The 13,387-nt window shown below is 36.3% G+C and overlaps 1 protein-coding gene across 5 annotated transcripts in view; it reads left to right on the forward strand.

Moving 5' to 3' along the window:
- The window catches only part of LOC112047137 (paired box protein Pax-6), a 104,243-nt gene that overhangs the window by 44,689 nt on the left and 46,167 nt on the right, over positions 1 to 13,387 (forward strand). For all 5 annotated transcript variants that reach the window (XM_052888631.1, XM_052888633.1, XM_052888632.1 and 2 more), the window contains one exon: positions 1,673 to 1,853. In XM_052888631.1, the coding sequence (XP_052744591.1) occupies positions 1,673 to 1,853 (181 nt within the window). The remainder of the gene's footprint in view (positions 1 to 1,672; positions 1,854 to 13,387) is intronic.

Raw genomic sequence — 13,387 nt, forward strand, 5'->3', positions numbered from 1 at the left:
GAGAGGAGACTTGAGCTCAGCAGAGAGCCGTATATGGGTTGATAACGAACGAACTGGCCTCACTGGCTGGAGGCTGTGGTCATGGCTAGTTACCATTACCACCCTAATGACAAACATAGGTTGCCTTTATCATCAATTGGGTAGATACCCACCCAATGCATTACTTTGGGTTGCTACTTTGATATCTCTAGACTAATAATTAATTAATTAAATTATTAAGTCTAATTAATTGAATTATAAATATATTTTTAATTGATTTAATTAATATTTTTAATTCATTTCATTAATAATTTTAATTAATTAGGTTATTGTCTGATTTGGTTGGTTTATTGTTTCCAATGTATATATTATTCAAAACCAAGATATTAATTTAACCCTTGCAAATATCTACTGCAATATTAAATCTTTCTAGTTAGGTACTTAGGGGCTAAGAATTTACAAAATTACCCCATGTCTATAATCACGAAAACTCTCCACCACCCATGACATTAATAAACACTCCAAACCCAGTCACAGGCAATATTTCTTAAATATCGACAAACCCAATTCGACAATCGTATCTTCCCCATAGACATTCTCGCAAATATCGACACATGTCGATAACAACAATAACGTCACTGAAGCACGTACTCTACCGTGACAGCCTTACAGATGCGTCCAACAAAATTTTCCACAACCTTATTTAATACGAAATAAAGTCCTTTTCGGCGTAATTATCAGTTTATGGGGACTTTTTAAGTTGGTTGGTAGGTACTCGAAATAAGGGGATAGTTTCGGATTATATTCGTAATTGTTAGCTAATGCTGTTCGAAGTGGGTCGAATGTTTTCAATGGTAAACGTAACATACGTACTATTTATACAAAAGAGATTTTTCAAATTATCAAGTATGTATTCTTCAGTTTAAAGGGATGTAAAAACTAGGGTCGTGCTTCAAGAATGTAGATAAATGTTTAATAAATGGATGGATTTTAATCTTAATTGTTACTCTATGTAACAAAAATTGTAATACATAAACCTAACCTATTTAATCAATACTAATAATATAAAGCTGCAGAAGAGTTCGTTTTTTTGTTTGTTTGCTTGAACGCGCTAATCTCAGGAACTACTCGTTTGATTTGAAAAATTCTTTCAGTGTTAGATAGCCTATTTATCGAGGAAGGCTATGGGCTATATATTATCTCCGTATTCTTACGGGAACGGAAACCATGCGGGTGAAACCGCGCGGCGTCCGCTAGTAAAACTTAAAAATCATTATTTTAAATTTCCGCGGAAAAGAATGGACGCCAATTTTTATGTAGGTATTAGAGAAAATGTCAATTGGTAAGAGCCAAATAATTCTCGCGCATTCTCGAGAATTTCCCTAGCTAGATACTTACTATCTGTGCCGTCTGTGAAATCCGCGGAATGTGCCGCGAAGAAGGTATCAAGCCTTTACGAAAATTCTCAGGCATTCCCGCGAATTCTCGCGTTTTCTCTCGCAATTCTCGTCCATGCCACGACAGTGTAAATTGACCCTTACATGTAGGTTTGTGATGACAACTGCATTGTTCACCTAGGGGTAAAAAAGTTAGGCTAGAGACGTGGGTAACTTGATAATTTTTACCCACCTTTAATTTCTTGGTGAAAAATGTATTGTAAACAAATTATCTGCATTAGTGATTTTGCTGGCAGGTACTACGAGACGGGGTCGATCAAGCCCCGTGCGATCGGCGGGTCAAAGCCGCGGGTCGCAACGACCCCGGTAGTGTCGAAGATAGCTGACTACAAGCGGGAGTGCCCTTCAATCTTCGCGTGGGAGATCCGGGATCGCCTGCTTAGCGAAAACGTCTGCAATAACGACAATATCCCTAGCGTGAGTATTATAAATGTTTTTTATATTAAAACTATTAGAGTTTAGCTAATGAAAGTAGAGAAATCACCCGCCAAATTAAAATAAATCATTTACTTAAACAAATTAAAATAACATACGTTTTCATAACTTGTTTAGATTATATTTTTGTTTGTGAATACATTACTACCTACCTACTATAAGTATTAAACTGTTATTCTAATATTTGTACTATAATTCTGAGAATTTCCTACGATTTTTTTTTAATTTGGTGATTTCAGTCTTTAGCTACTTTCATTATTACTTCAGTAGGTATAGATATAGTAGTAGTGACAAGATACTAAAAGAAGGTAATAGTGATAAGTTAAAGCCTCCGTGGCGAAGTGGTGAATTTATGAGACGGAGGTCCTGCGTTCGATTCCCGGTTGGGCCGATTGAGGTTTTCTTAATTGGTCCAGGTCTGGCTGGTGGGAGGCTTCGGCCGTGGCTAGTTACCACACTACCGGCAAAGACGTACCACCAAACGATTTAGCGTTCCGGTACAATGTCGTGATGAAACAGAAGCGAGTGTGGATTTTTATCCTCCCCCTAACAAGTTAGCCCACTTCCATCTTAGATTGCATCATCACTTACCATCAGGTGAGAATGTAGTCAAGGTCTAACTAAAAGTGTGTGGAAAGAATAAAAAAAAAATTGTTGAAATAATATTTATGTAGTGCGTAGTTATGAGCGAGTAGCGATGAATAAAAAAACCCACGACTGATGCACCTCACTTCCCCGCACGCACGATTTCACACCCGCGCAATATTTCCCCCCGTCGCCCGCATATCATGGGAGTGTCATCAACGAACTATACTCGTACATTGTACATTCACAATGTTTTCTCAAAATCCCAAATATAATTAAAAATGTCAATAGATCGACACACATTGCCTTGCATGTCAAAATAAGTAAATTCAAATAAAAATATTCTATAGCTGCATTAAACCGTCCACTCAACATACAACAGTTTTAATCCAATTTTATGAAATTTATCAACATTTCGGCCATATGCTGTTACCTATTGTCCAGAAGATTCGGAGACTCATTCAAGCTACAAAGTCCATTCTGCAGGCATCCATTCTGACGACAGTTCATAAAATCCGACATTCGGCTCGCTTTGTGTTATTGTCAATACAAATCGGTCGCTATTGACTGGGAGATCATAAATTCTTACAATTTTATTAAGTTCAAGTTTAACTTCGTTGTGTCGTACTACCTAATAGTTTCTCGGTTATGGGGCTGGCATTAATTTGAGAGGTGTCAGGTTCAATAATATTAGTATTTAAAAATTACTTACATTCTCGAGTCGGTATGACACGAAGCGTATAGAGGACTATAAAATACATTGGGAATTAAATAAAATGGCGTCTTATGTTTTTAAATATTTTTAAAACTATTTTTAGTATTTTTTATTGGACCAATTATTATTGTTTATTATATTAATTTACGTAATTGTTATTTAGTGTTAAATTTTGAAATACAAATTATGAAAAATGTTTCTATATGCGGATGTCAACAATACGCGTGACGTTTGGGGGTTTTTATGAGTTTCACCGGCTTCACCACGCTGCTTGTAAAGGCTCATTCTGGACCATTCTTTATTCTGTGATATTATTATAGAAGTAGGTATACATAGGTTGTTTTCTGCTCATGCAAGATCATAAAAATTTAAACAACAAAGACATAATATTTTAAACAGCTATATTTTTATAAATACAACATAATTTATTAGCATTTATTTCCATTCCTAATACCTAAGTAGGATTTTCACTATTCTTTTTTATTCTTTACGAATTAGCCCTTGACTACAATCTCACCTGATGGTAAGTGATGATGCAATCTATAAGATGGAAACGGGCTAACTTACCTAGAAGAATTACAAAAAGTTACACCCCTTTCGGTTTCTACACGACATCGTACCGGAACGCTAAATCGCTTGGCGGTATGTGTTTGTAGGTAGGGTGGTAACTAGCCACGGCCGAAGCCTCAAACCAGCCAAAAAGTTTATTAAATAATTAAGTAATAAACAGTAGGTAAGTTTATGAGGTTTTACGGGGTAATCTCCGAATCTACTAGACCGGTTTTGATAATTGTTTTTTTAATTGAAAGCCAGGTTATTTGTGATTGCTAATAGGCTATATTTTATTTCCGTATTCGCAAAGGTAAGAAAACTACGCGGGTAAAACCGCGCGTCGTCTGCTAGATTTGGGATAGGTAATCTTACTTTGGAAAAAGTTGACATGATTCTACAACTTCTACTAGTGTAGGTAGTATCGATTGGCTTATATCGATTTACAGATAACAAATCAAAACGAAAACGGATATCAATTTTAATAAAGTTACACCCACATACGCAAACGTCAAACCGCCAGCACAATGTAAACTATCGAAACTCAAATAAAGCTATTTTTGCGCCGCGGCTATCGAGCCCGGCGTATGCCAGCGACATCTGCCGTCAACAAAAAAGAGCACAATGGAGTTTTTTCCATCGATATCACCAATTTTTCTGTTAATCATGTCAAAACTGAGTGCATTGTGAACTAGTGTAAACATTTTGTGACAAAGCCGCGGATTTTTGGCATTGTCAGTATGATTGGGAGTAGTTTGAAATTGAGGATGCCAATTATAGTGCGAGATGATTTGAAGAAGCGGTTCTTTTACTACTTATAGATGTAATATTTACACGGATTTTTGCGTTTTTATACAAATGAATAGGGTCTGTTATTATAAGTAAATTTAAAAACTATACTACAGCCCTAATTGATATGTAGGTAGGTACCTACCGTTTACTGTAAGAGCAGTAATTCATAAGAATGCAGCAATATACCTACTTACTGCTCCAAATTCCATATTTAGCTCCTCTGTCGCGCAGTGGTATGCGCAGTGGATTTTCAAGACGGAGGTCCTGGATTCGATCAACGGCTGGTCAAATTGCGGTTTTCTTAATTGGTGGGAGGCTTCGGCCGTAGTTCGTTAGGTACCACCCTACCGTCAAAGTATCTACCGCCAAGCGATTTAGCGTTCCGATACGATGTCGTGTACAAAAGGGGTGTGGATTTTTATGCTACCCCTAACAAGTTAGCCCTCTTCCATCTTAGATTGCATCATCACTTACCAACAGGTTAGATTGTAGTCAAAGGCTAACTTGTAAAGAATTAAAAAAAAAAATCAGCCCACGTCTCTGCTGAATAGGTATATAGAAAAATATGCGCTGAAAAGTCTTCGTCTACGTCCCATTTGGACTCCTATTGAGGATTTCTAGAACTAAGAAAAGTTCATTATTTTAATATTGAACCCAATTTACTAACTCGAGACCAAAAAGGCTGACTACTAGAAGAATCATTGGATAGTTCCATATATTTAAAAACTACCTAGGTACCTATGATTTGGTTTAGATTTCTCAGTTGGTAGGTATCCTGTACTTTTTCAAGTCCAACAAATTCAGTATTAAATATTAATTAAAGTATTGTATTAATTTAGATCCGAGATTAAACTTTATATATGACCTACCTACTACTTACCTAAATTACGTAAGTATTTTTATTTTTTATAGTCTATTATAATAACGTTAAGGATTTCAACTCTATTTATGCTAAAATTATCATCATAATTTTCACATCAAATTATTCAAAAATACAAATTTGTCCATTTTAAAATAAAAATTTTGTAATAATAGAACGAAGAACGATGTAGGTACTTAGATATTAAAATAAGGTCGCCAGCCTACTTTATGCCCCGAAGATACAATTTTACATAGATATACAGTATAAATCACACACAAACACCTCAACAAATATATCTATATGCCATAACAAGAGGGAAAATTGGAATGCCAGTTCATCCCTCTTACCTTGTAGATTCGTGAAGGGGCTATTTTTATGACTGTCGCACGCACGGCCCAATGGGCATTGGCGATGAAAGATGCACCCGCACGTGTGTTAGAAAGGGATAGGTATTTATTGCGAGTTGCGTAGTCTAGTCATAACGGTCGAATGGGCGTGATGTTTCTTACCGCTTTGCGAGACAAAAATACGTGGAACAATCGATGATGACGCTACGACAGAACGACGTAAGTGACAGCTACATTGGTCCTTCTAAGTGACCTTTATTTTCTTATTGATTGTTTTATTTGTACTTATCTATATTTATGAATTATTATCTGTTTTTCAAAGAGTATTATGCCAGTTTCTGCAATTATGATGATTTTTAAAATCTAAGAAAATTTGCAATTTTTTAAAAGAGTCTAACTCTAAAATACTGTTTTTAGATATGACGGTTTTCAGATACTTCAGCGTTATAAACAATATGCTAAACAAATTACGATTAGATTTGTGTAGTGATATCGTAGAGGTTTAGGTTATATTTATAGATAACTTCTGAAATACGTCTAGTACCTAGTCTAGAAGTTAGCTACCTACTTCCTGTCCTATCACAGATGCTAGATGAGTAGTTAACTTAGTCAATAGGTATATGTTAATTCTAACGCTATATAGGTAAGTGTTAACTCAGATTTGGCAATTCAATTAGGTATATAAAAAATATTAGGTGATGCCGCGCGGTTTCACTTGCGTGGTTTCCGTTTCCGTAGGATTACGGGGATAATATAGCCTATAGCCTTCCTCAATAAATGGGCTATCTAATACTGAAAGAATTTTTTAAATCGGACCAGTAGTTCCCGAGATTAGCACGTTCAATCAAACAAACTCTTCAGCTTTATATATTAGTATAGCTATAAGTAGGTAGGACTATAGGTAAATATATAGGAAAATAGAATAAAGTTATACCTACCTATCATCATCATCATCATCATCATCATCATCATCATCATCATTATCAGCCGATAGACGTCCACTGCTGGACATAGGCCTCTTGCATGAACTTCCAAACAAACGGTCTCGAGCCGCCAGCATCCAGCGGCTCCCTGCAACCCGCTTGATGTCTTCGGTCCACCTTGTGGGGGGGTCGACCAACACTGCGCTTTCGACCCCAACGTCCATCGGTTTTATGACTTTAGGTACTTCTGTATAATATTAGTAGGTACCTACTTAGGTATGGATATGAAAAACTGGTTTTATTGTGCACTATGTCAAGAGTTTCTACTATGTTATATGTGTGCATTAACTTCCGCATTAAAAACCTTCGTACAACTCAAAGAAAAATTCACCAATGCAAAACTATTCTGTTTATTTCATATCAAGAAGCACCAACCGTAAGATATTATCTATTTAATACAGGGAATATAATTATCTATTTGACACAAGTAAGAAGATTAACATATATTAAACAATAATTATAATGTACAAAAAATCCTTTAATAACATCTAGATAATGTTAGATTACCTAAATCTAATTATAGGTGTACATTTTCCTTGTACCAAAATTTGTTAAAAATCAAATAAATGAAAACCGACAGTTACATTACTTTTGGGTTGTACGTGACTTACGTCACTTTTCTTCCTGCTGCTATCGTAATGCCGTGTTTTACGCCCGAGTGCACAAACACTCTTTATCTCTTTCACTCACACGCTGTGAGCATGCATCTGTCCCTTGCCACCAACTGCTTATGACGGCATAGGAATTGATGGTTAAGTCCAGATACGTATGGAAATGTCGGAATTTTCAGCTATGAGAATAATCGAGAGGTATGAATTGTATAAATTACACACATTGTTCACACACGATGCTATCAGTGTCATTGTTAATATGATAATTCCTAACTTTGACTGACAACTGTTCATAAATGTTTGCGCTACGTAAGTTAAGACTTTTTGTCGCTTTAAGTACCGGCACAGTAGATATACCGGCAGTAGACGGTGCAACAAAAACTGTTCTTAGAGTTACCTAAGTATTTTCGTAATTACTGTTATACTAAGTAGGTACGGTGAAGGAAAACATCGTGAGGAAACCTGCATACCAGAGAATTTTCTTAATTCTCTGCGTGTGTGAAGTCTACCAATCCGCATTGGGCCAGCGTGGTGGACCATTGGCCTAACCCCTCTCATTCCGAGAGGAGACTCGAGCTCAGCAGTGAGCCGAATATGGGTTGATAACGAAGTAGGTAGTAGGTATAGGTGCCTAGTATTTAGGTTTATGAGTAGGTAAGGAGAGGTAAGTTTAGGTCTATGGCTCGATCTATTTTCAGATTTTTTTGTATATGTTGTGTTTTTATTAGTAGGCTGAGAATAGATCGTAAAGTTATTATCAGCTCTCTACCCCCACCGTCGATGCAATGTTTAATGGCGTTTTTAGTATTTCTCTGTGAAAGAAATTTATGGCAGATCAGCTATGTTAATATATAGGTAAGTTGAAACAAAAAAACCAGTTGTCTTCGTAGGCAGGTACAATTATAAACAAAATTGTTAGACGCTTGATTCTTAATTTATAGTTATAATGAAGATGCCAAACAATTGGAAATTTCGTACACGATTATACATAACTAGTAGACGCCGTGTGGTTTCACCCGCGTGATTACCGTTCTCGTAGGAATACAGGGATAAAATATAGCCTATAGCCTTCCTCGATAAATGGGCTATCTAACACTGAAAGATTTTTTCAAATCAGTAGTTCCTGAGATTAGCGCGTTCAATCAGAGAAACAAACAAACAAACCCTTCTGCTTTATAATATTAGATGAATGACGTCAACGTGTTACGCGTGTGTATGTCAAATCGTGACGTCTCTTACGTCAACGTGTTGGTATAGTAAATCGTTTTCTCTCATACAGTTTACACTCTAATTACTGTAACATAAACGGAAAATGTAAAATTAAAAAAAAAACACAATTTAGTGTTTTAAATTTTGTGGCTTGCTCGATCGAGCAGCACGTAACGTGACACCGCCAAAACGCTACTGCGTCGCATTTTGGGGGCTTCGTGTCACGTATGTACACGTATAGGTACAGCAGTACACATATAGGTACAGGTAGGTATTACGTAGCCCCACGGAGTTTCGTTTTCGTTTACACGCACCGTCGTAACTGGATCACCCGACTTACAATGTCATTAAGATGTTCCATTTTTTTTTTTGAGAAGCTCATCTTCCGAAGTTATTTTTTTTTTCTGGGGAATTAAAACATGTGTTAGTTAATTTGCGGAAGATAATCATAAATAAATCATGGATTTATTTTGTTATTCATCGCGAAAAATCGATGAATCCGATAACAACATCCAGACAACATGATAACAGGATAATTCTCAGGTGTTGACTCTATAATTCCTTAAGAATCCATTTCCACCGATAAGTTCGTTATACATTCAATTTAATTAACAACGCCATAGATAAAAAATCAGATCAGAAGGTTGACTCTATAATTTCCAGTTAGGTACCTACGTTTTGATTCTTTCTTTAACAATAAAGCAAATGAATTTTTTTTTACTTTAAAAAAAATATGCACTAAATTGTAAATAAGGAGAATACTTACAAAAAAAATATGAAAAAATCCGCCGAATTTCCCATTTTAAAGTCGGTTAAGAATAATAAAATAGGTAATTATATCAACAAAAACCCAAAAAAAGATACGTACTTGTTATTTGTCATCCCACCTGAGACGTGTACCCAGGACAAAAAACTATCTACAATCAATTAAACATTTGAGCCTAATCTATATCTATACTAATGTATAAAGCTGAAGAGTTTGTTTGATTGAACGCGCTAATCTCAGGAACTACTGGTCCGATCTGAAAAATTCTTTCAGTGTTACATAGCCCGTTTATCGAGGAAAGCTATAGGCTATATATTATCCCCGTTTTCCTGCGGGAACGGGAACCACGCGGGTAAAACCGCGCGGCGTCAGCTAGTTGATATATAAGAGCCTATCAAAGTTTTTCATTGAACCAATCATCAATTGAACATAATGAAAATGTATTGGTAGAGCAAATGATTGTTTACCACAAAACAATGATCACGATTAATTTACGTAATATAATGTAATGTCATACAATATCGCCAGGTGAATTTGTTTACTAATTTGCTTTGTTGTTTCATTTATTGGACTTTCCATAAATATATTATTAGTACCTTTTAAGAGCTTTAAAAGCTCCACGGTTATTTTGATTGAATAGAAGCATGTGTTACTTTACGAAAGTTTATTAAGAACTAGCGCTGACACTCGCGACGCCCGTGTGAAGCTAGTTTATTTTTTTTAATCACGCGTAAACCATGGATTTTTTGGATACTATACCCTTTCGTTGCTAAATAACCTCTTCCATATTCCAATGAAAGTCCTGTTTATATCGGATCTGCCGTTCCAGAGGTTTGGCTTGTGGGAGGCTTTGGCCGAGGCTAGTTACCACCCTACCGCTGAGCGTTATAGCGTTCCGGTACGATATCGTGTAGAGTGTAGAAACCGAAAGGGGTGTGGATTTTCATCCTAACAAGTCAGTTAGCTTCCATTTTAGATTGCATCATCACTTACCATCAGATGAGATTGTAGTCAAGGGCTAACTTGTGCCTACAGAATAAAAAAAAGATAAGCCCAATAAACCGATTGACAGGCAATTTTTTACACAAGAGACCAGACAAGAGAATCGTAATTATTACATGCCCCATATGAAAGAAGTTATGGATTTTTGAAAACCCATCGAGTCAGCTAAAACCTTGAAATATACGTAACTCCACAGTTTCCACAAAGAAAAATTACTTATAAACCTCTTTTTTACCTCGCAATAGTTTATTTAACCGATAATCAACTGAACACAATGCCCGGTCCCTCAACGCGATCCTAAGAGAATTGCGAAATGCCCCTCCAACCGCACCCCAACCGCTTTCCACCGGGGAATCGAACCCGGGTCTCCGCGGGTTAAGCGTGTACGCTAAAATGTTTATAGATAATGCCAATAGTAATTCTAATCCCGGGGGCTTGGCCCCCTCTGTTGGAATGTAATGGCTTTTGTCCGTCTGTGTCGATTTTGATGTTGAATAGCGATGAAAGCTTGCGTAACGTTTTTACACCAGACGATACGATTTGTCTGAAAATAGTGTTTACATCTTTTTTTACCCGACTGATTTCTGACAAAAAGTAGGGGTAGTCTTGACTGCCTTTATAACATTTATTTGACAGCCTAAAAAGCTTGTTGAATTTCAATTTGAGAGGCCGGTAGTTATATTCGTAGGTGTTTCTTATTAGTAAAAGTGACATAAGGATACAACAAAATTATTTTTTTATAACACACACATTGATTTTTAATAAGACCACAACATTCCCTTTCACCTAGTCGTAAAGGCTGTGTTAGAAGTAGCTACGAGTAAAGTTTAACGGGCGGTGGCGAATCAATGACCTCTCCACTGTAGAGTACATCCTCTTAATCTTGGAGCCCTATAATCAAGGAAAAAAGTTATGTATCTTTTGTAGAAAACTCCAGTAGTAGTCTTTACTACTAGACTCTACGTCACGCCACTAAGCTGTTTGTGACGTCAGACTGCGAATCCTTTGATCGTTTCAATCAATGTCGTTATCGTATCGTATCGTGTGGTGTTAGAGCACTTTGTGGGATATAGCGAAAGTTTGTACACGCTTCTACAATCTGCGACAATTTGTTTGTCCACTGTAACGCAAGCTGCACTTGTATTCGCTAATTCAATCGCTTTCATCAAATGAAAGCCACCAAACTCATTTACCGAGGATATGTAGGTAACGAAAATGTACTAATTTTCGACTCGTTCATCGATTTAGCGTTCCGGTACGATGCCGTGTAGAAACCGAAAGGGGTGTGGATTTTCATCCTCCTCCTAACAAGTTAGCCCGTTTCCATCTTAGACTGCATCATCACTTACCATCAGGTGAGATTGTAGTCAAGGGCTAACTTGAAGACAATAAAAAAAAAAATCACGCATAATAAAAAAAATATGTTCCTTAAGGATCCATTTCCACCGTTATGTTCATTTTACATTCAATTTAATTAACAACGCCATCGATAAAAAATCTGATCGGTTCTATAGTTAAGCTTTTGTTCTAACGTGTCATCCGAGACCACCTACACGGGTACACCACTATCGTATGATCTATCGTTATGTCGCGACGCAACGACGTGCGTGCGCGCATCCCTAGTGACACCTGTCAATGTCAAAGTGACGTGAAAACGCCCGCGCGCCGCGCAACGGTGATCTATAACCCGACACTATGCGATTACTTACGATCCATTGCTCGCTTAATGGGAATAAACTATCATTCATAATTCTGAGGGCTATCACTATAACTTAGTACCTACCTACTTAGTATAAGTCTGTCTGCGATTGGTGGCGCTCTTGATGCCAGCTTTACCGCGATCTCTTTTACCCGCCTAGAGATAGATAGAGATAAACAACAAAATGGGGGCATTTGATTAGTTCTTGATTTTGGCCATGCGCAAACTTCGAGTGTGTGCACTCTAAGACCAGCTGACAAAAAGATACTTTTTATGTATGAAAAATCAATTTTCAATCATGTATTGCCAATTAAGAATTCGCCAATGTATTGAAAAGTCAGGACCTCCCATACATTTTTACCAGCAACTTTGTAAATACAAAGAGTAGACACAAGTTTTAGACCAATTTACAAACCTCAATATGTGTACAAGTTTTTAAAATAATGGTACACTTCAGCTCTTTTTTTAAATTGTTTATTGCATTCAAATCTTCATGTGCAAAACAAATAAACATTATTTAAAAAAATAGCTTTATAATATATTGGTAATTTAATCCGTAATGTTTAACAAAAACCAGATCTTCAAAATCCTAATTCCAGCAGCTACATTGAAAAAACTAATTCAAAATAGAAAATTTTGAAAAATACGAAAAATAAATATAACTTGGTCACCCTAGGGATTTTTGGAAAACTATTTACAAATTAGTTTTAGAAAATTAGGTGGTGTAGGTATCTGCCATTTGCGTTTTATCTATTAATTACCTCACCCTGTATATTTATGTATAGGTATATCGTTTTTACACAAAACTCGACATTGTAGACGATATTTAGGTATTATTTGTTTAAATAACGTTTATTATTGACCACAAAACATTGAGTTGACTATAAATTTCCTCTTCTGAGCGCCTCTTTTTTCATGCGCTAGTAACACATCTAACAACAGTATCTAATATCATTACACATGAAGTATAAATATTAGCGGAAGTATGATTCTTACATAATCGTCAATGTACACCATGCATTAGTTTACAATTCTCTGTTCACTGGGGATCGCGCGTGCTCAAGTCACGTTGAATCGCGAAACTTGATACGTACCCTCACACTAAGATTGTTATCTTTGCTCTTGTTTTCTTATATCACATTCTACTTTTAATAATATTAAATTGTAATTTTATATATTAACTTCCTATTCTTTATCTGGGGTATTTATCTGGTGGTTATTTTTTAATTCGTCTGCAAGGTATCGGCAAAGATCTTTGACCGTACAGCCTGTTTACAATTGTGCCTTTTTTATTAACTTTCGTTTCTTTGTTGTTTTTTTCGCAGTAACCAACCTGTTAAAGTTGATTATTAGCATCCTCGGGAGATGTTGACTCTACAACGTGCAATTGCAAAGT

Source organism: Bicyclus anynana, chromosome 23, assembly GCF_947172395.1.
Source record: "Bicyclus anynana chromosome 23, ilBicAnyn1.1, whole genome shotgun sequence".
Lineage (NCBI taxonomy): Eukaryota > Metazoa > Arthropoda > Insecta > Lepidoptera > Nymphalidae > Bicyclus > Bicyclus anynana.